The sequence below is a fragment of the Engystomops pustulosus genome, chromosome 11, assembly GCF_040894005.1.
Source record: "Engystomops pustulosus chromosome 11, aEngPut4.maternal, whole genome shotgun sequence".
NCBI lineage: Eukaryota > Metazoa > Chordata > Amphibia > Anura > Leptodactylidae > Engystomops > Engystomops pustulosus.
Window position 1 is genome coordinate 11,336,028 of NC_092421.1, and position 26,703 is coordinate 11,362,730.

The following is a 26,703-nucleotide window of genomic DNA, read 5'->3' on the forward strand; positions in this document are numbered from 1 at the left end:
AGTAAGTGCTGGCACTACACAAGATCACAGCTCTCCACTCAATGCTGAATACCTTTTACTGGATACAGGTTCTGTAATTATTTACCGATCCCGGTTCTGGTGCTTTTTTTTACGAACTGATCTGCACATTGTAATGAATGAGGAGGAAAATCCCCATATACTGCCATACTTAGTATGGCAGTATATGATGCGATCAATCAGACAGCCTAGGGTTAAAGTACCATAGGGGATCTGAAAACTGGTTAAAAAAAAAAAAAAAAAAAGTTAAAATAATATTTAAAAAAACCCTAAAAAGTCTTTCCCTAGAAGTCATATAAATAAACAGTAAAAATCATAAACACATTAGGTATCGCCGCATCTGAAACTGCCCGATCAAAATATAATAACGTATTTTCACCCCGTAATGGAAAATAGCGGCCAAAGTCGAAAATTGCACTTTTTTTTTGCTATTTTGAAAAGTATAAACAAATTCAATAAAAAGTGATCAAAAGGCCATACAGTCATAAAAATAGAAGCATCGAAAACATCAGCAAAGGTTGCAAAAAAATTACACCACCCTCAACTCCGTACACCAAAGTATGAAAAGATTATTAGCGCCAGAAGGCGGCAAAATAAAAAAAAAATTTTGTACAGGAGGTTTTAATTTTTGTAAATGTATGAAAACATTATAAAACCTATACAAATTTGTTATCCCTGTGATTGCACCAAACGAAAGTATAAAGTAGACCTGTCATTTGGGGCGCCCAGTAAAGGCCGTAAAATCCAAGCCCACAAGAAGACGTCGCAAATGCGTTTTTTCGCCAATTTCACTGAGTTTGGAATTTTTTTCTCGCTTCCCAGTGCACGGCCTGGAATATTCAATATCATCACTATGAAGTGCAATTTGTAATGCAGAAAACAAGCAGTCACACAGCTCTGTACATGGGAAAAATACAAAAAGTTATAGATTTTTGATGGTGGGGAGTGAAAAATCAAAAGCATAAACAAAAAAAGCACCAGGTCGTTCGTTAAGGTTTAAAACTAGAACGTTGGAGAGTCCGAAGGTCGCTTTTCAGCCCAGGACCCATGATATTCTTAAACTTAGTTTAAAAAACTTTATGTATTTGATGTTGTGCAGTAGTCGTAGTAGTAGTAGTACGAAATGGAAAATTTAATGTGCACACGGGTGGGCGTCCCACAAAATTTGCCAGGCAAGGGCCCAGAAGCAAAAAACCTCGTGAAATTTGCGGTCGGTATCATAATGTCAGATTTCTATACACAAGTTCTCAGGGAAATAGAAATACCAGCAGAAATTGGGAAATATTTTTATTTAAAAATAATAATCTGCACCACTAACTAAAACTTAGTACAAGGGGATCACTGTGACTGGGGTCTTGATATCGTGTAAGAGGAATGAAGGGGTGGAGAAGTGGACATAGACCCATAAGTATTGAGGCAAGATGGAGAAGTGGACATTGGGTCAGAAGCCCTGGAAGAGGTAGGAGGAACATTAGAAGACGATAAGTGAGAGTTACATGAAACACTAGAGGGGTAAGAGGCATGAGATTTGGATTCCCGATGGGAATGAAAGGCATAGTTGGGTTGGGTGAGAGAGTCCTGGGGATAACTCGTGGAAGGTTGTGAAGAGTACGAGGGGAGACGGGGAAATGAATGTGAGGGACATGGAGGGGACTGGGGATATGAATTGGGGGAGGAGTGGGAGGAAGATGAAAGACCATAGTGGGGCTGACTTGGTGACTGATAGGAAGCCATTGGAGTTATTAATTCTATATCCATAGGAGGACGGCTCAGCTTCACTTCATCTAGTATATCCAGGACCTTCTCAGGATCATTGGGTGGAATACAGGCCTCTATCAGGGTCTGAATGCTGGAGCGTAGACAAAGCCTCCATTGCTCCGGAACTTTTTGCATATAACTTGCCAGGCTGCGTACAAAGGCGTCCTCCGAGTCCTCCTCAATATTTCGTTGCAGGTAGGCCAGAACCTGACTATCAATAGTGTCCGCACTAGCTGAGCCATAATTGGCTTTCTTGTCTTTCCTTCCCCTGGGATGTGGCAGGGGCAATACTTGAGAGACTGAGGAGGCAGTGCTGGTGGTTGATGGCTCTTCAGGGCAGAATGATCGGCCTCCTTCACTAGGATCCAATGCCCCGACTACTTGTGTTACTGCTTGTACTTCTGGTTCAGAATCCCCAAAATGATAATCCTGTGCCCCTGGGAGATCTGCTGCTTCTGTACCATTGATAATGGCTCTTAAAAAGAGAAAAGAAAATTGCTTTCATAATCTTTAAACTACCAGAAATAAGAAATGGCAAAAAAAAAAAAAAAAACTTACGGTCGAAGATCCAAGACCGGAACCAGAAACATCAGTTCTTCCAGGTGGATGTATGGTTTCTTGCTGGGGGGAGCTAATCCGTTTTGACACTCTCTCTGTACAATCTCCCTACGAAATTGATCACGAGCACTGCGCCACCTCCTCCGGACATCATTATCTAACAAAAAAAAAAAGTACAAACATGAAACCACTAATAGTAGAAAATAGAGTAGTATTCAGATCTGCAATAACTCATGTGCTTCAGAAATTATCAACAGAAAGAAAGGGAAGTAACAGTTCTACTAGCGGAGACTTTGCCAGTTAAGGTCACCTTGCAGATGGGTGGAGACTTATAGCCATTGATCCTCCACTAGGGGATTATGGGAAATAAGCAAATACGTTTTCCAGGTCAATGGCTATAAGTCTCCACACACCTGCAATTGTGTGGACGTAATTGACACAGTCTATGTAAGGTGTTAAAGCATAACTGTAAAGTTACTAAAATAATAAAATAGCTCTTGGGATGTAAAACAACTTTGCCTATTATCTTTGTTATCTAAATCCATCAGTTTCTTTGCTATCCTCCTCAGTGCTGCAATGGCTGCTTCCTCTTCATGTGCTGACAAGCCCTGGAGTCCGTAGCATAAACAAACTCTACAGACTTCTGGGAGGGGAGGGGCTGCTGCTCCCTGCTCACAGAGGAGGAGGTCATGTGACAGAGCTCTCTCTGTGTATGTAGTATAGCTGGATGTGTTCAAGACTGTGGCTATTATTATTTATTTATTATTTTTTATTAATTTATTTATTTATTTATTTAAAGGTGCTCTATGCACCCTTAAAGGGAACCTGTCACCAGGGACCTCTTTTTCACTAAAGACATGTTGCAGAAGCTTATTACACCTGCAGTGCAAATCTGACTTTTTGCCTTCTCTAAGCATTTGCATTACACTATAATTGTGAGTTATAACTTACCTTGCTCCCTGACAAAATCCTGGGGTAGTCCCAGGGGCTGGACTTTGGTTTGGATGCATTTCAAAAAACAACATGTGACTTGTCTGTGTTACTCACTCCTCAGAGCTTGGCCCCCACCTTTGTGCTCCTGTACAGCTCCACCTCCTGTTTCTTCTCAGAGGTCACAGCCTGGACAGCCTGACATCAGTGGGGGAGGGACGAGCTGTACAGGAGCACAAAGATGGAGGCAGCCTGCAGCTCAGACAAGTCACATGTTGTTTTTTGAAATCCATGCAAACCAAAGCCCAACCCCTGTGACTACCCCAGGATTTTGTCAGGATGCAAGAGTAAGTTATAACACACAATTATATTGTAATGCAAATGCTTAGAAAAGACACAGGCATTTTTGCACTGCAGGTGTCATGGGCTTTTACAATCTGTGTTTAGTGAAAATGAGGTCCCTGGGGACAGGTTCTCTTTAATTCCGTGGTGCTGTACAATAAGTAGGGGTTCACATACATTACAGTACGACAAAAGGGGAGATAGAGACATGAGGTTAGGGGGCAGTGCAGTTAATGTGCGGTTGGATGTGGTTGTGAGAAGAGCGGATGGTAATAGAGTGAAGCTGAAGGTCCTGTGAGGAATTGAGTTTACGTGTGGGCCGGTATTGTATTTAACTAAATGTATTTAATGCTAAATTACTTTGAGAGAGAACACAAGGCATCATGGGATATGTGGGCAAGCTAACTGACCTCTACTTGAGGGCACAGACTGACAGACACTAGTCTTTGCCCACTTCACCTCTGGTGAGAAAGATTTTTGTCAAACACTTTCAGAACAGAATATGTCAGAACTTTGAAAAGAGGAGGGTGAGCAACACAAAGTAGGCATCAAAGGGGAAATCACATATAATAATTTAGTAGAATCATTATAACTTTACAGGACCTAACACATTATAGGGGGTAGGGAGAGGAGAAACACACCTCAACATCTTCAGAATACTTCAATTCATTTTGCTTATTACAGACAACAGGGGAGGTAACATAATTTGCTTTCTACAAAAACCAGCGCCACACCAGACTGTGGTCTGAGCCGGTACTGCAGCCTAATTGTATACAGATGAATGATGCTTAGTTGCATTATCACCCAAGGAGAGGAGCAGTTTTTGGAAGAAAGCAGCCATGTTTTTTTAACCACCATAGTTTAATTGAGTTCTGTGGTAGAATGGCACACTGCTCTGACGTGTACGTACCAAGGATATCTTTGTCTCGGTTATCAAGGTCATCCCACTCTGGGTACAAGTAGCGGCACACTGATGACCATGCATCTGCTTTCTTCTGCCGGTCACTATACCCTCGGTTTGAAGGGTCCCAGAGCTCAGGATGACCCTGAACAGCAGAAATCAGCTCCTTGACTTTCAGCTCCATCCTCTTGAGACGCGGCATCTTTGCTGTTTGATGGTCTATGAAGCAGATGGGAAGGCTGACCGCCTGCTTCCTGTTCCTGTTGCGCCTCCGAGCCACTAAAGAAAGAAGGACATGGATCAAATGAAGGAAATGTTCTACAACTTTTTTAGTTTTTGTGTTTCCATTTTTCACTCCCCACCTTCAAAAATCCATAACTTTTTTGTTTTTCCATGTACAGAGCTGTAGGAAGCTTATTTTCTGCATAACAAGTTGTACTTCATAGCGCCAGTATTTTATATTCCATGCTGAGTACTGGGAAGCGGGAAAAACATTCCAAATTGTTTTGAATTTGAAGAAGGAAAAAACCCCACATTTGCGCCATTTTCTGGTGGCCCATGTTTCTACAACTTTTCATTTGCCTTCCAAATGACACCTCCGCTTTACTCTTTGGGTCAGTCGCGGATCTAACAATTTTCAGGGCTAGCACCCAGCATACCGGGGAAAATGTCAGGGCCCAGAACTTCCAAGGGGCCCACATGGCCCAATCTCAGTCCCCGGCAGTCTTTATATAAAATAACCCACAGAGGTCGCATTAACGCCTCACCACGCGTCAAAGACACGTGATGAGGCGCAATTACCCCCCAGAATAATTGCCATGCGTAAAGTTACGCTTGGCAATTATTCCCTGTAGCGCGCAGGCTGAGCGGTTCAGCCGAACAGCTCAGCGGGACATGTGACACAGTGATCAGTGTCAGGGGCGCGCCGGAGAGACCAGGAGTGAGAGCGCTAGCCCCGGGGGAGACATGTGGGCCGCAAAGCTGCTGCTCCCTGTCCTGCTCCAACTCTCCCTGCCCGCAGCTGCCTGTGTTTGTGATCGACGCAGTGCCGGGTGAGTGGAGTGTGTGCTGAGTGGCGAGTGTGTGCTGAGCGGCGAGTGTGTGCTGTGCTGAGCGGCGAGTGTGTGCTGTGCTGAGCGGCGAGTGTGTGCTGTGCTGAGCGGCGAGTGTGTGCTGTGCTGAGCGGCGAGTGTGTGCTGTGCTGAGCGGCGAGTGTGTGCTGTGCATGCGCGTGCAGTGTGCTGAGCGGTGAGTGTGTGCTGTGCGTGTGCGCTGTGCTGAGCGGTGTGTGTGCGCTGTGGTGAGTGTGTGCTGAGTGGTGAGTGTGTGCTGTGCTGAGCGGTGAGTGTGTGCTGTGCTGAGCGGTGAGTGTGTGCTGTGCTGAGCGGTGAGTGTGTGCTGTGCTGAGCGGTGAGTGTGTGCTGTGCTGAGCGGTGAGTGTGTGCTGTGCATGCGTGTGCAGTGTGCTGAGCGGTGAGTGTGTGCTGTGCGTGTGCGCTGTGCTGAGCTGTGAGTGTGTGCTGTGCGCTGTGCTGAGCGGTGAGTGTGTGCTGTGCATGCGCGTGCAGTGTGCTGAGCGGTGTCCCTCATTGTCCCCCCTTAGCATCAGGACAATAACCGGTATAAGAGACATATCACTTCTTACACTTGGTGGCAATTACCTGGGATTATATGTTTTGGTACATCGTCCTCTTCAATGATCATAAGTAATTCCTTCTCTTCTTTCTCCTCTTCTTTAACAATTATCTCAAAATCACCGAAATGTTCAACCTAAATATACGGTAAGAAGAAGTGAGTGACTGTTGAGATTATTCCCTTGTAAAGTAATAGGCTGACAAAGCCTTCAGCAATACAGATCCCTCCATAATAGATTACTGAGACAAAGTACATAATGGGGCTTATTTACTAAGGGTCCGTAGCTGCACTTTCGTTGAATTTTCAAAGTTTTTGGGATTTGCGACGCTGTGACAGGTATTTAACAGGGGATTGTGTCGCACGCGATCGGATTGTGGCGCAGCTGCGCCGACTTTCATGCAACAAAAATCGGGGAGGGGGGTGGGGGGGTGGGAGCGTGTCGTCTGACGATCCGACTGATTCGGACATTCAAATTGTACAATCACCAAGAAGGTGAACTCCGGCGACACATGCAGCATATCGAGCGCACGATCTTCATGAATCGCGGCAGAGTGCATTCTGGACGGACATAAATGTGGCCCATTGTGTGACACTTGGCTGCACTGGTGGATCAGAGGACACTTTATCTAGGCTTCTATATCCAGGTTGTAATACATGTCTGGGGGCGGCCTATATTCATTATGGTTTAATTATTATAGTCATTTTAAGACCTGGTTCACCGTTGTGATGTAGCATTTGAGCTTCGGTGGTAAACCAAGACGGACAATGCATGATCCTCATATACAGAATGTGTCCCTCATAGCTCGCTGTGAGATAGCTGAACAAATTGTGGCTAGTGCACGGCGCCCCCCAAGAAGGTCCAATGTGCGCCGTCCACGATGCTGCTCTTTATGGCTGTTTAATCATTTGTAATAGAGGCGCATTATTTTTGCATACCGTATTTTTCGGACTATAAGGCGCACTGGATTATAAGGCGCATCATCAATAAATGCCTTCTAAAACGTCTAGGTTCATATATAAGGCGCACCGGAGTATAAGTAGCATCTAATTATAAGGATGAATGACCAGCAGGTGGCAGACCTGTGCACAGTACAAGGCAGCTGTTGTCCGTATGTACGGTTCATATATAAGGCGCACTGGACTATAAGGCGCACCTTTGATATCTGAGAAAATCAAAAGGATTTTTTGTGCATCTTATAGTCCGAAAATATGGTAATTTAATATTTTATTATTTTCTCTGCGCATACGGAGTTTACTTGGCTTTATCTGCACAGTTTTCCCCACAGTCCCGGAGGAAGAAGTGATTACTTCCATTTGTAGCTGTACAAAGTGTGAGACAATTAATAGGGATCTAATATAGAAACATTTCCAACTTGCAGGGACTGAGCTAAGCAAGTTCTTTATATGTATCCAAACCTGTCACCGGGTTTTACCGAACTAAACTCCCAGCCCCCTCAAGGTCGGGATAAAATGTCCGTCTAGAATTCCCTCTTTTAGGTGAAATCTCACCCATTTACCTTTTAAAATTTTATATTTTTCTGGCAAAGTCAGGCAAATATCACTCTTCTCAGCTTTTCCACATGAGAGGAGTCAAGTTCTGTAGCTCACAGATGATATTCTTATCATAATCATGACTCTTATCATAGCTGGTGCTATGACACAAGCAGCATGTTTTTTAGATGCTATAGAACAGAAGATCGTGGCTTCTGAGGTGACAATACACCTGCAACCACTAAACTTGACTCATCTCGTGTGAAAATAAGGCAGGAAGACTCATATCTGCCTATAAAAAAATCATCCCCAAAGTTATCCAACCGGGAGATTTCACATAAAAGAGAGAATTTTAGGACATTTCATTCCCTTCCTGAGCGGACATGAAGTTTAGGGGGGCGGGTTAAACCTGGTGACAGATTCTCTTTAAAGGAAATCTACCATCAGAATCCATCATGGTAAACCAGGGACATGACTCATGGATCCAGGCACCGGGCCTGTGGTAATCTTCTTATATTTCTTATCCATGGCCTCCTTCCGTCTAAAATCAACTTTGAAAATTATTCTAATGAGCCTGAAGGGCTATGGGGGTGTTACTAGAGCCCCTCAGTGATGTCTTTTCATAGGCTGTTACAATGAGCAGAGCAGATCTCCTCTCCTCCTGCACAGGCAGAGAGCAGGGGAGGGTGAGACATGTTCTGCTCATTGTAACAGTCTGTGATGCTGCAGCACTGAGGGGTTCTGGAAACAAAAGACAGAGCCCTTCTGACTCATTAGAATAATTATAAAAGTTGATTTTAGAAGGAATTTTATGTACAATTTTAACTGTCCCCAAACACAAAATTAAAAAAAAAAAATTCAGACAAAGACTTATTAGCAAGAAAAGATCTTGCTAAATACTGCCTGTGTCTAATAGTCTGAAGTTCAGGAGGATCCAGCACTGACAGGACCTCCTGACTGTAGTCCTTTATCAGCGCTTCAGAGCTGTGTATGTTTGAGTGAATAGTTGTAGCATTGTGTATGTGCGTGTGTGTGTCTGAGAGCATGATGTAGCAGAGCATTGTGTATGTGTGAGTGGATGGATGGATGTAACAGAGCTGTGTGTGAGAATGAATGATTATAGCAGAGCTGTGTGTTTATATGAAACCCTATTGTTCTGTTAAATATATTTTTTCCTTTTTTTAGATTACTTAATATGAGGTGCATCTTATAAAAAGGAACCTTCTTCAGATTAAGAAGAGAAGATATTCCCAGCCCTTTCAAGTCGCAAAGATAGGCCACACTGCACCTTTAAAAACTAAGTCATGGAGCAGTCCTTGACATTTATGCAGTATCACAATGACAACTGGTCACGCCCTCTGCTGATGCAAAGAGCAAAATTATTCAAGCCAGGAGCGGTCAGCCCAGATTCTGACCCTTTTAATTTTTTTGTAATGCTCAAATCTTCCAGAATATAGAAACAACTTTTAAAATGATGCCAATTAACCTGAAAAGTGGTTCCCAGAGCCCCTCCGTGCTGCAGATTCACAGGCTGTTAGACTGTTTCCCCCTCTGCCTGATGTAATCTCAGAGCAGCAGAGGAAGTTTCAGCAAACCGTGGGAGAAGGAAAGTGCCCCTTGCACACTGCAACAGTCTGTGAAGCTGCATCACAAAGGGGCTCTGGTAACACACCCAGTAGCCTTTCAGACTCATTAACATAATTTTAAAAGTGAATTATAGAAGGAAGGAGGCCATAGATAACAGATTACCACTTTCACGGAGCCTCGATCTATGGGTAATGTCCCTGGTTTATTAAGACCGATTTCGATGGTAGATTTTCTATACCTTTTTCTAATTTCCTCAATATTTTTCAATTTCCAATTGTATAGAAAAAAAAGACTCTTGTTACCTGGTTGTCCTGCAAGATGCTGTGATCACCTTGGAAATAGGGAGGACTGGGGCAGCTCTCGGGTGCGTTTCTTTTGCCTGACCCATCTGGAATCGCAAACAAATTTTGGAGTTAAAAAAAAGTTGAAAACCAATTTGGGCATTTTAACCTTAAAGGGTTTGTCATGGAATGAAAAATATATTATATATGGCTTTGGGGGGAGGGGGGCTGTAAAATTAATAAACTGCTTATACCCCCTCCTCCTCTGGGGCTCCGGTTCAGCCAAAGTATCGCCCATGAAGACCAGTCTGTAATTGTATACAGGCCGACCGTGGTACTGCCACCAAAACAGTGCACCGTTACAGCAGGAGATTCAGGCTCTAGCAGGCACGCTTGTGGTTGTGACATCACCGCTGGCCTCTATATACAGACCGGCCGTGACGAGCGACACTGTGTTAAACAGGAGCACAGAGAAAGGTGAGTATAGGAGGTTTATTATTTTTTAAAAACCCCTACCCCAGCCATAAATGAAAAAATGTATTTATGGACCACCCCTTTAATTTGGGGGTATTTACATCCTATATGTATATATGTGTAGCGATAACCACTTAAAAACAGATTTAATAGGAACACCCATATTATACTTACCTAGATAAAAGTTTCTTGTTTACAGCTGGAAGCCACAGGTCATGTGACCCCAGGCAGCGGGATTCAGGGCTTCCTCTGGTGTCTAGTGTCCTGCTGGCTTCCCGTACTAGAAGGGGAACTTGAAGACAGTACTGTGAGCCCACCCCCTCCATCATTACCAATCCCATATAAGTGGTTGGAGTAAAATGTGGACACAGGAGTCATGTTGCTTGGGGTCGTGTGACCGGCAAACAGGAAACTTTATCAAGGAAAGTATAACATGAGTGACCTTTTAGGATCATATACCCAGTTTTATTATTTTATAGTCGCCAACCCCTTTAATAGACAATCCTTTCCCCCACGTTGTCTGTGATGTCTGTGCGTAAGGAGCAGATTTATCAGGGTTTGAAAACCGATTTGCTGGTATGGAGGGGCACAAAGGGAGCCGAGGAGAGGGCTGGCAAATGGCGTTCCTGCCCCCTAGCTTACAGCCAGCGTCCGTCTAGGCGCAGGTTATAGTGGACAGCGCACAATGTGCAGGCATATGATAAATCCCTCAATTATCTCTATCCGAAATAATCAAATAACCAATATAAATGAGACAGCAATACCTGGTTCAGCACATGGCACATCTTCACTGTTAGGGGGGATCTTCGCTCCCATTCTCTGACGATTCCGAGATGAACGCAAAACATTTTCCTCAGACTTCCGATTCTTTGATGGGATCCTCTTACTGGGCCTTTCTGTTGGATACACACAGACACTGATTAAACACTTGCATAATAGTGAGATGATGGGGGTATGCAGGTTCTCCAAGCTTCTCCTTACTTGGTGATGTGAGTGGCTTCCGGTTTCGATGGTTCTCCATGTCCTTGTGTTCTTCTAAATACTCCCATTCTTTGTAGAAATAGACATCCTGGCACATACAACGATACAATCATCACCCAGACACATCAGGGCAATTTACCTATAGCAAGTTACACCAGACGGTCTTCAACTTTCAAAATGTCTTAAAGGGATACAGTTAAATTATAATAAACAATGTCAATAATGTACAATAATCTAAAATCATTATACATGTTCCACACGTCTGGTGCGGGGGCATCGAGAGGGCTCACAGGCTGAGCCCTCTCCATAGCCGGTAAGTGTTTGCTGCATGTTGCAGAAAAACACTTACTGGTAACACCTGCGATCAGTGCTTGAACCAATCATAGGTGTTATCCCGTCCATCGCCGCCACCAAAGCTGCCAGCGGCGCCCATGGTGAAGTTCGTCGCTCCCCGTGACGTCATCAGGGGGCATAGATTGGTCGCCATGAAAGCCTTGGGTCTTCCAAAGACCTGACGCTGTCTTGTTTTAATCCATTGATTACAATGTGTGATTCGCACATTGTAATGAATGAGGAGGAAAATCCCCATATACTGCCATACTGTAATATAGCAATATATGGTAGGATCAATCAGACAACCTAGGTTTAAAGTACTCTAGGGGAGCTAAATAATAGTAAAAATTATAAAAAAACTAAAAATTCTAATCAACCCCCTTTTTCCTAGAAGTCATATAAATAAACAGTAAAAATCATAAACATGTCAGGTATCGCCGTGTCCGAAAATGCCCGATCTATCAAAATACAATACGTTTTCAGTGCGTTTAACCCTGTAATGGAAAATAGCGCCCAGAGCTGAAAATGCCACTTTTTTTGCCATTTCGAAAAATATAAAAATTAAATAAAAAGCGATAAAAAGGTTGTACAGTCCTAAAAATGATAGCATTGAAAACGTCATCAAAACTCACAAAAAAAATGGTGACGCCAGGCTATTTGGAAAGATCTTCGCTTATGGTTTACTGGGGAACACTTTTGAAATTCTAGGTGCCTAGAGGAGCTTTCTATAGAAATAAGATGCTCTGACTCTCTGTTGTGCCAAACACTTTCACATGTTGAGGCCTAGAAGCTGACAGCGCTGCTAAGTGCAATACTGGGAGTCCATCATACTGGATCAATTAGAGGCCTGTCTTATTTTTTTTTTACACCAGAATTCTAGCAGATTTTCCCAATATTCCCAATAATGTCCCGGCAGCGTCACCTCTCCAGTCACTGCTCGTGTGGGCGAGTTCTAGGATCTTCTGATCAGCTCTTCAGCACATAATCTGTAAGAAAAAGTAGAGTGGTGTAAAAACGATTACTGTACATGTCGTTTGCAATGTGATTTTTAGAGCCATCAGCTTCAGAAAGAAAGAAACACAGGAGAAAGCGAATGTAAGTAGGATTTCTGGGGTGCCAGTTCGGGGATTACACGTCGTCCATTTAATAAATAAATTTGATTTACCCGTATATACTCGAGTATAAGCCGACCCAAGTATAAGCCGAGGCCCCTAAGTTTACCACAAAAACCTGGTAAAACCTATATATTTTTTACTCGAGTATAAGCCGAGTTTGGGTTTTCAGCACATTTTTGTTTGCTGAAAAACTAGGCTTATACTCGAGTATATATGGTAATTTAATAAAAAGTGTCTGAGGTTACACATACAAAATATACCCAGGTCCTAATTATGGATGCATAGTGCAGATTAGAAGTCGCATTAACGCCTGTACAAGCACCACAGACAAACAAAATTAAAATGTGGTTACCCCTTTAAAATAGTTAGATACAGACAAATGTCCTCTCTGGCTCATCAGTATAAGCGTTCTGTCCAGATACATAAAAGGGATGTATCGATTGGTCAGCAAAATGTAAACCATAAAAACAAAGCTCACAATAAAATGGTACAAGTTTTTGTAATTTTCCACTGCATTCAGGTTATTTTTCCAGCTTCTTAGTAGGTTGCACTAAATATTAAAGGGCATCTCCAGCGACATGTTTACCCCTGCTGATAGGTGGGGGTCAAACAGATTACGGGAATGGGGGTCCGTTGTATCCCAGATGAACAGAGCTGGAACTAAATTGTTTGTGTCAGTCTACACTGCTAGAACGGTTAGGCCACATTCACACTGCCATTGCCCGACATGCCGTAGCATGGCAGGCACACAGTGGCAATGGGGAGAGGGGCGGGGGATGAGCGCCGCTTACTCTAGCTTTCCGCCATTTGAACGGGCAGGCACCAGGCGTCCCTATGGAGAGGGCGTAGCACAATTTGTCCAACAATGATAAGCCCCGGTTTCACCCCACTAAACTACCAGCCCCCTCACCCATTTAACATATACAAAAATGATCTCCCAAAGTCAGCCAAATATGACTCTTCTCACCTTATTTCATATGAGAGGAGTCAAGTTTAGTGGCTGCACGGGAAGTGTCACTTCGGACTCCCCCTTCATCTGTTGTAACAAGCATTTTGTGTCATATTGAAGATAAGAATCTCGTCTTTCACATTATGGTTCTGTGAGTTACAGAACTGGACATTAAGGCAGTTAAATATAGGTGAGAACTGGATCTTCATCCGCAACTTGAATTTCCAACTTTGTATATAGCGAAGTATAACGCTGGTTCTGTAGCTAACACAACCATGTGATCTGAAAGTGGAGATTCAGGTCTTTAAGATGACACAAAGACCATGGGGGACATTAATCATAGAGGGTCTCAGGTTCGCCTATTTTTGCGCCTGGTTTGCTCTTCTTTTTGGCTCCTGATCTATGATGGATCTGGTTCTGGCTTAGTAAATGCACTTTGGAATTGTCGCATGTCCCATTCATTTGCGCCTAAATTAGCGCCAAATTTGGTGCAATTGTTAGATCTCATTTGGGAGCAATAATGAAAGGAGACTGAGAGAATGTGACAGAACGTTCAGGGCGTCATCTCTGCACAAAACCTATCATTGTGATGTAACTGCAGGAACTAAAAGTTACAGAGATGGAAAAAAAAATAATAATAATTCTTGCTGAAATGAGTCTTTTCTTTTTTTATTATAATTTACAGTAAATGGAGACTGATAATATTCTCAGATCTGTACAATAAGACAATAATCACTCCCAGAGATGATCCCATAGACAATGATGAAGTCGTTACTGGAGAAATTTTACATTTTAAAACTGCTCCGAAGTATTTTCCATGTTGCATAGAGGTGATTCTTCATTTGGGAACCTAAAATGTATGTTTTTAGTAATGAAAAGGGAAGTTTTTTGGAAGTGCACCTGCTCTGAGGAGGTGCATTTTCTGCGCCTATTTTGTGCCTTTTTAGGCGCAATTTTGTGATAGATCCCGTGCAAACATCTGTATAGGACGCACTCACTATGTCAGATAAGGCGCAGGAACTCAGAACCACTAAGTGCCGAACTTTGCAGTGCGCCAGAAAATGGCGCATAAATGCGCCTAATTAACGAGATGCGCCAGATTTTTGCGCTAAAAGACGCTCAAAACAGTCTAACAGACTATGATTAATGTCCCCCCATGTGTCTCGGCGCTATAGAACAGAAGAAGTCTGAAGTGACACTAAGGTTGGGTTCATATCACTTTTTTGAATATACTAAACGTAAATATCAGGAAAGTACCCGACATATACACTTAGCGTGTACATTGACAAACAGCGGCAGGCAGAGGTGTAGTTGTTGTCTCCATCTGACCACTATACATTCAAGTCCGAAAAAAATGCAAGCTACGTCTTTCCATCCTGCAGCCTGAGCGACGTGTATGCGCAGCGGAGGCAATGGACGGTTATGGGGGACGGACGCAGCGTATTGTATCTGTCCCCACAGCCCCACTGAGCGCATTTGTCGCTAAGCAGGAGAGGGACCCGGTGATGTCACTGTCCATATATATCCATAAGTTGTTAGCTGCCAATCGCCGGCTGCTGCCGATGTACACTCATCCCCCCTTTTCATATAGGTGTGTGGGGTGCAGTGAGATACTATTTATCATGTAGTGACTCCTCCCGTATACTGTGACGTATCGTGTAGTGACTCCTCCCGTATACTGTGACGTATCGTGTAGTGACTCCTCCCGTATACTGTGACGCATCATGTAGTGACTCCTCCCGTATACTGTGACGCATCATGTAGTGACTCCTCCCGTATACTGTGACGTCATGTAGTGACTCCTCCCGCATACTGTGACGCATCATGTAGTGACTCCTCCCGTATACTGTGACGTCATGTAGTGACTGCTCCCGTATACTGTGACGTATCGTGTAGTGACTGCTCCCGTATACTGTGACGCATCATGTAGTGACTCCTCCCGTATACTGTGACGTCATGTAGTGACTCCTCCCGTATACTGTGACGTATCATGTAGTGACTCCTCTCGTATACTGTGACGTATCATGTAGTGACTGCTCCCGTATACTGTGACGTATCGTGTAGTGACTCCTCCCGTATACTGTGACGCATCATGTAGTGACTCCTCCCGTATACTGTGACGCATCATGTAGTGACTCCTCCCGTATACTGTGACGTATCATGTAGTGACTCCTCCCGTATACTGTGACGTATCGTGTAGTGACTCCTCCCGTATACTGTGACGCATCATGTAGTGACTCCTCCCGTATACTGTGACGCATCATGTAGTGACTCCTCCCGTATACTGTGACGTCATGTAGTGACTCCTCCCGCATACTGTGACGCATCATGTAGTGACTCCTCCCGTATACTGTGACGCATCATGTAGTGACTCCTCCCGTATACTGTGACGCATCATGTAGTGACTCCTCCCGTATACTGTGACGTCATGTAGTGACTCCTCCCGTATACTGTGACGTATCATGTAGTGACTCCTCTCGTATACTGTGACGTATCATGTAGTGACTGCTCCCGTGTACTGTGACGTATCGTGTAGTGACTGCTCCCGTATACTGTGACATCATGTATGACTCCTCCCATATACTGTGACATCATGTATGACTCCTCCCATATACTGTGACATCATGTATGACTCCTCCCATATACTGTGACATCATGTATGACTCCTCCCATATACTGTGACATCATGTATGACTCCTCCCATATACTGTGACATCATGTATGACTCCTCCCATATACTGTGACATCATGTATGACGCCTCCCATATACTGTGACATCATGTATGACTCCTCCCATATACTGTGACATCATGTATGACTCCTCCCATATATTGTGACATCATGTATGACTCCTCCCATATATTGTGACATCATGTATGACTTCTCCCATATACTGTGTCATATCATGAAGTGACTGCTCCCGTATACTGTGACGTATCATGTAATGTTGTATGATTTAGGACACTATTCAGCTTCGTGGCCTCCATCCAGGAGCTACACTACAACTCCCAGCATGCCCTGCAGTACGGCGGATGCATTACACGGTGTAAAGTGCCGCCCCTTTGGATAAGGTATAGCTCCTCCCACTGACCCCATGATGTAGCCTCGCGCTCCGCTATATGGACGCAGACATATAATAACCTGCTGCTGTTGCCGGTCACATCTCCGTCTTTCTTTCTGCTTCCGCCTCTTCCCGTTTCCTGACAGCTTCCTGCCCGCTGGTGTCCAGAAATGAGCAGCTCCGGGGGTGTATGACGTCACGGGAAGGGGCGGGGCTTTCTACGTAGTATCATTACATTGCAGAGGAGGAGAGAGGGCGGAGACTGGTGTCTGGTTATAATGTTGTATGTAAGGGTTGAGGGGCAGGATGGAAGAAGTAAAGTCATGGTGATGTGTGTTACATGATGGGGCTGCATGTCTGGTGGGGGCTGAGCTGTGTGTTACATGGGGCTGCATGTCTGGTGGGGGCAGAGGTGTGTGTTACATGGGGCTGCATATCTGGTGGGGGCAGTGGTGTGAGTTACATGGGACTGCATGTCTGGTGGGGGCAGAGGTGTGTGTTACATGGGGCTGCATATCTGGCGGGGGCTGAGGTGTGTGTGTTACATGGGGCTGCATGTCTGGTGGGGGCAGAGGTGTGTGTTACATGGGGCTGCATGTCTGGTGGGGGCTGAGCTGTGTGTTACATGGGGCTGCATATCTGGTGGGGGCAGTGGTGTGAGTTACATGGGACTGCATGTCTGGTGGGGGCAGAGGTGTGTGTTACATGGGGCTGCATATCTGGCGGGGGCTGAGGTGTGTGTGTGTTACATGGGGCTGCATGTCTGGTGGGGGCAGAGGTGTGTGTTACATGGGGCTGCATGTCTGGTGGGGGCTGAGCTGTGTGTTACATGGGGCTGCAGGTCTGGCGGGGGCTGAGGTGTGTGTTACATGGGGCTGCATGTCTTTTGGGGGCTGAGGTGTGTGTGTTACATGGGGCTGCATGTCTGGTGGGGGCTGAGGTGTGTGTGTTACATGGGGCTGCATGTCTGGTGGGGGCTGAGGTGTGTGTGTTACATGGGACTGCATGTCTGGTGGGGGCTGAGGTGTGTGTTACATGGGACTGCATGTGTGGTGGGGGCTGAGGTGTGTGTTACATGGGACTGCATGTCTGGTGGGGGCTGAGGTGTGTGTTACATGGGACTGCATGTGTGGTGTGCCTGAGGTGTGTGTTACATGGGGCTGCATGTCTAGTGGGGGCTGAGGTGTGTGTTACATGGAACTGCATTTCTGGTGGGGGCTGAGGTGTGTGTTTCATGGGACTGCATGTCTGGTGGGGGCTGAGGTGTGTGTTACATGGGACTGCATGTGTGGTGTGCCTGAGGTGTGTGTTACATGGGACTGCATGTCTAGTGGGGGCTGAGGTGTGTGTTACATGGAACTGCATTTCTGGTGGGGGCTGAGGTGTGTGTTACATGGAACTGCATTTCTGGTGGGGGCTGAGGTGTGTGTTACATGGGGCTGATGTTTCTGGTAGGGGTTGAGGTGTGTGTTACATGGGACTGCATGTCTGGAAGGGGAATTGGGCATGTGTTTCATGGGGCTGCATGTCTAGTGGGGGCTGAGGTGTGTGTGTTACATGGGGCTGCATGTCTGGTGGGGGCAGAGCTGTGTGTTACATAGGACTGCTGTTTCTGGTAGGGGTTGAGCTATGTGTTTCATGGGGCTGCATGTCTGGTGGGGGCTGAGGTGTGTGTTACATGGGACTGCATGTCTGGTCGGAGATGAGATGGCAAGAGGTTGTGTAGGAGCAATAGGACAAAGTAGGGTTAAAATACCCTAAGTAGTCTGAAAAATAGTAACAAAAAAAAGTTTAAAAGTTTTTAAAAAAATTAAATAAAGAAAACCTAGAAATTCAAATCACCCGCTTTTCCCTAGAACTCATCTCATCATAAACGTATGGGGTATCGCTGCCTCCCAAAATGTCTGATGGAAGTATAATAACCGTTTTCCCCGTCATTTAACCCCATAGCGCCCCAAGTAATTTTTGCCCTATATGAAAAATTTAAAAAATTCAATAAAGTGATCAAAAAGGTCACACAGTCCTAAAAATAGAATAATTGAAAACGTAACAAAAAAATGCCCCCCCCCCCCCTCCCCCATCTCTGTACAGCCAAGTATGAAAAAGTTATTAGCGCCAGAAGATGGCAAAAAAAAAAAAAATTTGTACAGGGTTTTAATTTTTGTAAATGTATGAAAACATTATAAAACCTTTATAAATTTGTTATCCACGTGATCGCACCGACCCAAAGAATGAAGTAGACCTGTCATTTGGGGCGCTCAGTGAAAGCCATAAAATCCAAGCCCACAAGAAAACAGCGCAAATGAGTTTTTTCAGCAATTTCACTGCATTTGGAATTAATTTTTTTCCTGCTTTTTTTTTTCCATGTACACGACATGGGACATTAACCCCTTAAGGACGGAGGGTTTTTTTCTGCTCATTTCTCATTCTCCACCTTCAAAAATCCATAGTTTTCCCGTGTACAGAGCTGTTTGAGGCTTATTTTCTGTGTTAGTTATTATTCCATGCCATGTTCTGGGAAGCTGGAAAAAAATCCAAATGCGGTGAAACTGGCAAAAAACCGCCAGTGGGCTAAGTTTTTGTGTCTTTCACTCTGTGTCTACTTTATTCTTTGGTTCGGTACGATCGCGCTGATCGCGATCCCAGTCTCCTCGGATAAAGGTAAGAACCCGTCTCCTTTAATGCAAACTCCCCCATACAGTCCCACATGGCGGAGACCGGAGGAGTACTCTCCACTCCCCAGGAAGCCACTGGTATGTGGATCCAAGGGGGGGGGGGGGGTTGTGTTCTCCGCTTCCTGTCCCTGCAGGGTCAAGGGTCATCCTCCATGTGGGGCCGTCGTGGGGGACGCTAGGGGAAAATGGAATTGCTGGATGCAACGCTCCATGTTTTCTGAAAGCTACGGCTTGCGTCTGTACCACATTTCCGAGCTAAATGTGCAGCTTGCGGCTTGGGTGTCTTGCGTGATTGGCCGCATGTTTGTTGCTGTAGTGGGGCAGTGTTGCAGTTATGATTAGGGGGTAGAGTTTTAGGTGTCCATCTGGGAATCTCTAGTGTAAAGTATCATACCATACATTAGAAGCTAGTTCTTGTAGTCTCTGTGTGGTGTGGATGACCACCTCGCATTCTTTTCGGTGCTGAATTCCATCTTATAAGTCAATTTTATCAATATTTTAAAAGGAATTAAGCATAACTAGCTGGTTCTGTGAAAGACGGACCATGTAGTGCCAGCATCATGGACCCAACCGTGTTCTGGTGCCTGGACTCCAAGCATCATAAATTATATATAATAAAGTTTTTTTAATTATTTTTTTTGCTCATTAATGTACACTCTGGAGTCCAGCCGTGTTAAATGAATCTATTTGGACTTCATTAGGAAATGTGCACACCTGTCTATATAAGACCTCACAGCTCACAGTACATGTCAGAGCACATGAGAATCATGAGGTCTAAGGAACTGTCCAAGAAGCTAAGAGACAGAATTGAGGCTAAGCACAGATCTGGCCAAGGTTAAAAAAAGAATTTTTGCAGTACTCAAGGTTCCTAAGAGCACAATGGACTCCATAATCTTTAAAGGAGTATTCCCACAAAGACAAGATTCTTAAATATACTCAGGATAACAAAATAACACATTCTCTAATTCACTGTTATTAACAAAAATCCAGCATTTCACAGATATAATTGCAACCTGTCTCTATCAGTCCTGATGTATACAATTTCGATTACCTCTGTATCCGACCCTAAATCAGGGTCAGGGGAGATTGTTCTCCTGTCTGATACGGCACCGAGCTCAGAGAGAGAGAGAGAGAGAGAGAGAGACACAGACAGACAGACAGACAGACAGACAGACAGACAGACAGACAGACACACACACACACACACACACACACACGGCAAACAGCAGTTTGAGGAGAGTAAATCTACACAATACAGACTGATAAGGTATTTATCTAGGGAAGGAGGCACAGGAGATCTGACAGTGTATGTTATAGGTGAGATACAGCAGAGCTGACAAAGTAATTGTGTGTTATATTCATCTCATGGATCTCATCTTTCATCTGCCTCATCTCTGTTTCTATGTGTCAGATAATAGTAAATTGTTCAGAAGCCAAATAAAAGTGTATATAAACTTGTACCCTGATAATCTAAGCACATTTACAGCACTCAGCATCTGACCATCACTGAGTGATAGGAGCTAAAACAGCAATAAAGTAAAGTAAGGTAAGGGGTAAAAAGTAGTTGTGATTACACAATAAATATAGAGGATTGAAATTTGTGGAAGAAGAGCCTTCTGTAATCTTAACAGAGCGGTTGTGTGGTGGGAATGCAGGAACTCCTGTCCCTGAAACATCACGTGTTTCAAGAAATGACCAAGTCCATGTGCTTTAGCCCCAAACCATACAGTTTTCTAATTCTTAAATAGACCCTGCAAAGTCCATATGAGACACGAAACCTCCCACAGTTCCTTATGGCAAAACAAACATTTATGTTAGGGACGATTGTGCCCAAAAAGTCCTGCTCTTTCAAAATATTAAAACAAATAGTTATTCCTGGCAGTGAACCCAATAAGTAAGGAAAAAAATAAAACCCACAAGAATATAGCGCAAAACACAAAATGGACGTCCATTGTCGGCAAGCAAAAAATTCCACCTGGAAATTTAAAGTAGATAAATGTAAAGTTAAGCACTTTGGCCATGGAAACAAAAAGTCCAATAATGTTATAAACAGTCAATTACTTGGTAAAACTGCCGCAGAAAAAGACTTGGGGGTATTGGTGGATGGTAAACTTTATTTTAGTGAACAGAGCCAGGCGGCTGCTGCTAAAGCAAATAAAATTATGGGATGTATCAGGAGAGGACTAGATCCTCATGATAAAGGCATAGGAGGAATTTATCAGAGCTTCTAAGCACTGCAAGGAATTGCGATTATGTTTGTGGCTATCCCATCTCCACGCCATATAGGCATGAAGGGGCGTGGCTGCCGGGGAGGTGGGTTGGCATGGGGCATTCCTGCCTACCTGCGCAGGTTTATACGCATGGTTTTGCCCAGAGGCGCCACCAACGGATGCATCAAGAGTCATATCCACAGCACGGAAGGTGGGGGTGGGGAGAGCATGGCCTCATCATATGCCAGTGCACGAGCGTATGATAACATTTCCCCCATAGTTTTGCCCTTAAACAAATTACTGGTGAGACTGCATATGGAATAGTGTGTACAGTTTTGGGCACCAGTTTCAGATTACTAAAAGTGGGGTTAGACAGCTTAGAAAAAACAAGGGAGACCTAATTACAGTGTGCGGATACAGAGGTGGTTCTACCATTGCCATAGACAGGGGACATCCTCTACGCGAAGAGGATCACTTGCCAAACAGGCTCGATGAAATTTGGATGTTGTTTTGGTGCCTAGGAACTTGACACTGATCTCATTATAATGTACAGATACTTTAATGGGCAGTAGATGGATATATCCAACAGAACTTTTTATACCTTTAAGCCTGTGACCAACTGGGGATATCCTTTACATCTGGAGGAGAGGTCGTTCTATCATTACTATAGAAAGTGGACATCCTCTATGCCTAGAGGAGAGGTGGTTCTACCATCACCATAGACAGGGGGCATCCTCTACACCTAGAGGAGAGGTGGTTCTACCATCACCATATACAGGGGGCATCCTCTACACCTAGAGGAGGTTCTACCATCACCATAGACAAAGGGCATCCTCTACACCTAGAGGAGAGGAGGTTCTACCATCACCATAGACAGGGGACATCCTCTACACCTAGAGGAGAGGAGGTTCTACCATCACCAGAGACAGAAGGCATCTCTACACCTAAAGGAGAGGAGGCTCTACCATCACCATAGACAGGGGACATCCTCTACACCTAGAGGAGGTTCTACCATCACCATAGACAGGGGGCATCCTCTACACCTAGAGGAGAGGAGGTTCTACCATCACCATAGACAGGGGACATCCTCTACACCTAGAGGAGAGGAGGTTCTACCATCACCAGAGACAGAAGGCATCTCTACACCTAAAGGAGAGGAGGCTCTACCATCACCATAGACAGGGGACATCCTCTACACCTAGAGGAGAGGAGGTTCCACCATCACCATAGACAGGGGGCATCCTCTACACCTAGAGGAGGTTCTACCATCACCATAGACAGGGGGCATCCTCTACACCTAGAGGAGAGGAGGTTCTACCATCACCATAGACAGGGGACATCCTCTACACCTAGAGGAGAGGAGGTTCTACCATCACCAGAGACAGAAGGCATCTCTACACCTAAAGGAGAGGAGGCTCTACCATCACCATAGACAGGGGACATCCTCTACACCTAGAGGAGAGGAGGTTCCACCATCACCATAGACAGGGGGCATCCTCTACACCTAGAGGAGAGGAGGCTCTACCATCACCATAGACAGGGGACATCCTCTACACCTAGAGGAGTGGGGGTTCTACCATCACTATAGACAGGAGACATCCTCTACACCTAGAGGAGAGGAGGTTCCGCCATCACCATAGACAGGTGTAGAGGATGTCCCCTGTCTATGGTGATAGTAGAACCTCCTCTCCTCTAGGTGTAGAGGATGCCCCCTGTCTATGGTGATGGTAGAACCGCCTCTCCTCTAGGTGTAGAGGATGCACCCTGTCTATGGTGATGGTAGAACCGCCTCTCCTCTAGGGGACATCCTCTACACCTAGAGGAGAGGCAGTTCTACCATCACCATAGACAGGGGGCATCCTCTACACCTAGAGGAGAGGAGGTTCTGCCATCACCATAGACAGGGGACATCCTCTACACCTAGAGGAGAGGAGGTTCTACCATCACCATAGACAGGGGCATCCTCTACACCTAGAGGAGAGGAGGTTCTACCATCACCATAGACAGGGGACATCCTCTACGCCTAGAGGAGAGGAGGTTCTACCATCACCATAGACAGGAGACATCCTCTACACCTAGAGGAGAGGAGGTTCTGCCATCACCATAGACAGGGGACATCCTCTACACCTAGAGGAGAGGAGGTTCTATCATCACCATAGACAGGGGCATCCTCTACACCTAGAGGAGAGGAGGTTCTACCATCACCATAGACAGGGGGCATCCTCTACACCTAGAGGAGAGGAGGTTCTACCATCACCATAGACAGGAGTCATCCTCTACACCTAGAGGAGAGGAGGTTCCACCACCATCATAGACAGGGGCATCCTCTACACCTAGAGGAGAGGAGGTTCCACCATCACCATAGACAGGGGGCATCCTCTACACCTAGAGGAGAGGAGGCTCTACCATCACCATAGACAGGGGACATCCTCTACACCTAGAGGAGTGGGGGTTCTACCATCACCATAGACAGGGGCATCCTCTACACCTAGAGGAGAGGAGGTTCTACCATCACCATAGACAGGGGGCATCCTCTACACCTAGAGGAGAGGAGGTTCCACCATCATCATAGACAGGGGCATCCTCTACACCTAGAGGAGAAGAGGTTCCACCATCACCATAGACAGGGGGCATCCTCTACACCTAGAGGAGAGGAGGTTCTACCATCACCATAGACAGGAGGCATCCTCTACACCTAGAGGAGAGGAGGTTCTACCATCATCATAGACAGGGGCATCCTCTACACCTAGAGGAGAGGAGGTTCCACCATCACCATAGACAGGGGGAATCCTCTACACCTAGAGGAGAGGAGGTTCTACCATCACCATAGACAGGGGGCATCCTCTACACCTAGAGGAGAGGAAGTTCTACCATCACCATAGACAGGAGGCATCCTCTACACCTAGAGGAGAGGAGGTTCTACCATCATCATAGACACTTTCAGTGCCTAGCGCCTAGTGCCCCAGTGCCTAGAGGAGAGGAGGTTCTACCATCACCATAGACAGGAGTCATCCTCTACACCTAGAGGAGAGGAGGTTCTACCATCATCATAGACAGGGGCATCCTCTACACCTAGAGGAGAGGAGGTTCTACCATCACCATAGACAGGGGGCATCCTCTACACCTAGAGGAGAGGAGGTTCTACCATCACCATAGACAGGGGGCATCCTCTACACCTAGAGGAGAGGAGGTTCTACCATCACCATAGACAGGGGACATCCTCTACACCTAGAGGAGAGGAAGTTCTACCATCACCATAGACAGGAGGCATCCTCTACACCTAGAGGAGAGGAGGTTCTACCATCATCATAGACAGGGGCATCCTCTACACCTAGAGGAGAGGAGGTTCCACCATCACCATAGACAGGAGACATCCTCTACACCTAGAGGAGAGGAGGTTCTACCATCACCATAGACAGGGGCATCCTCTACACCTAGAGGAGAGGAGGTTCTACCATCACCATAGACAGGGGGCATCCTCTACACCTAGAGGAGAGGAGGCTCTACCATCACCATAGACAGGGGACATCCTCTACACCTAGAGGAGAGGAGGTTCTACCATCACCATAGACAGGGGGCATCCTCTACGCCTAGAGGAGAGGAGGTTCTACCATCACCATAGACAGGAGGCATCCTCTACACCTAGAGGAGAGGAGGTTCTACCATCACCATAGACAGAGGCATCCTCTACACCTAGAGGAGAGGAGGTTTTACCATCACCATAGACAGGGGGCATCCTCTACGCCTAGAGGAGAGGAGGTTCTACCATCACCATAGACAGGAGGCATCCTCTACGCCTAGAGGAGAGGAGGTTCTACCATCACCATAGACAGGAGGCATCCTCTACGCCTAGAGGAGAGGAGGTTCTACCATCACCATAGACGGGGGGCATCCTCTACACCTAGAGGAGAGGAGGTTCTACCATCACCATAGACAGGGGGCATCCTCTACACCTAGAGGAGAGGAGGTTCTATCATCACCATAGACAGGGGGCATCCTCTACACCTAGAGGAGAGGAGGTCCTACCATCACCATAGACAGGGGGCATCCTCTACACCTAGAGGAGAGGAGGTTCTACCATCACCATAGACAGGGGGCATCCTCTACACCTAGAGGAGAGGAGGTTCTACCATCACCATAGACGGGGGGCATCCTCTACACCTAGAGGAGAGGAGGTTCTACCATCACCATAGACAGGGGGCATCCTCTACACCTAGAGGAGAGGAGGTTCTACCATCACCATAGACAGAGGCATCCTCTACACCTAGAGGAGAGGAGGTTCTACCATCACCATAGACAGAGGCATCCTCTACACCTAGAGGAGAGGAGGTTCTACCATCACCATAGACAGAGGCATCCTCTACACCTAGAGGAGAGGAGGTTCTACCATCACCATAGACGGGGGGCATCCTCTACCCCTAGAGGAGAGGAGGTTCTACCATCACCATAGACAGGGGGCATCCTCTACACCTAGAGGAGAGGAGGTTCTACCATCACCATAGACAGGGGGAATCCTCTACACCTAGAGGAGAGGCGGTTCTATCATCACTATAGACAGGGGGCATCCTCTACACCTAGAGGAGAGGCGATTCTACCATCACTATAGACAGGGGGCATCCTCTACACCTAGAGGAGAGGAGGTTCTACCATCACCATAGACAGGGGGCATCCTCTGCGCCTAGAGGAGAGGAGGTTCTACCATCACCATAGACAGGGAGCATCCTCTACCCCTAGAGGAGAGGAGGTTCTACCATCACCATAGACGGGGGGCATCCTCTACACCTAGAGGAGAGGAGGTTCTACCATCACCATAGACAGGGGGCATCCTCTACACCTAGGAGGAGAGGAGGTTCTATGCATCGGGTGTGTGAGGATGTTTACTGCAGTTATTACCCACCCTACAGCCCGTGAGCCCTCTTCATACATCCTTAATGATATAAGTGAAAATTCAATGTGAACAGTACATAATGTACATGTAAATGCAGAGGAGTATTTTTAAGCTCTTTAGGATGCAGCCAGTTTATAGCTTAACGCTCAGCCCCATTTTTGTGATATGACATGCTTCACTTTATTACTTCATGGTTATTACTTTTGAACACTGACTAAAAATGATTTCGTCTTTTTGACACGTCTTCACGTTAGTGGTAAATTTGGGCTGATAAATTTAGCGTTTTTCTTAATAAAAAATTCTATATTATCTTGTTTTCAGAAAGACAGGACCTTGTTACCCAGGGTTATAGGTGAAACTGCGTTTCCCGATGACAGTTCAGCTCGGGTGTAGGGCATCCATGACGTTCTATTACTGCATGGAGCATCACTAGCTACTCTCCACCCTGAAATAGTAGGTAAAGGAGCCGCAACAGGTTACACACCTTTAGTGAGTGCACATCTTAAAGGGAAGCTG

The 26,703-nt window shown here is 45.6% G+C and overlaps 1 protein-coding gene across 2 annotated transcripts; it reads right to left on the minus strand.

Moving 5' to 3' along the window:
• Positions 1 to 1,288: 1,288 nt before the first annotated feature.
• Positions 1,289 to 16,644, minus strand: LOC140106074 (uncharacterized). Of its 2 annotated transcripts, none has more exons than XM_072130280.1 (9): positions 16,495 to 16,644; positions 12,212 to 12,275; positions 10,957 to 11,044; positions 10,740 to 10,871; positions 9,523 to 9,608; positions 6,169 to 6,277; positions 4,517 to 4,786; positions 2,335 to 2,491; positions 1,289 to 2,251 (listed from the first exon to the last, which is right to left on the minus strand). In XM_072130280.1, the coding sequence occupies exons 3-9, from the start codon at positions 10,994 to 10,996 to the stop codon at positions 1,357 to 1,359; spliced, it is 1,689 nt and encodes a 562-aa protein (XP_071986381.1). In that variant the 5' UTR covers positions 10,997 to 11,044; positions 12,212 to 12,275; positions 16,495 to 16,644; the 3' UTR covers positions 1,289 to 1,356. The 2 variants fall into 2 exon arrangements, with proteins under 2 accessions (XP_071986381.1, XP_071986380.1); XM_072130279.1 differs by having other exon boundaries at positions 10,957 to 11,095.
• Positions 16,645 to 26,703: the final 10,059 nt, after the last annotated feature.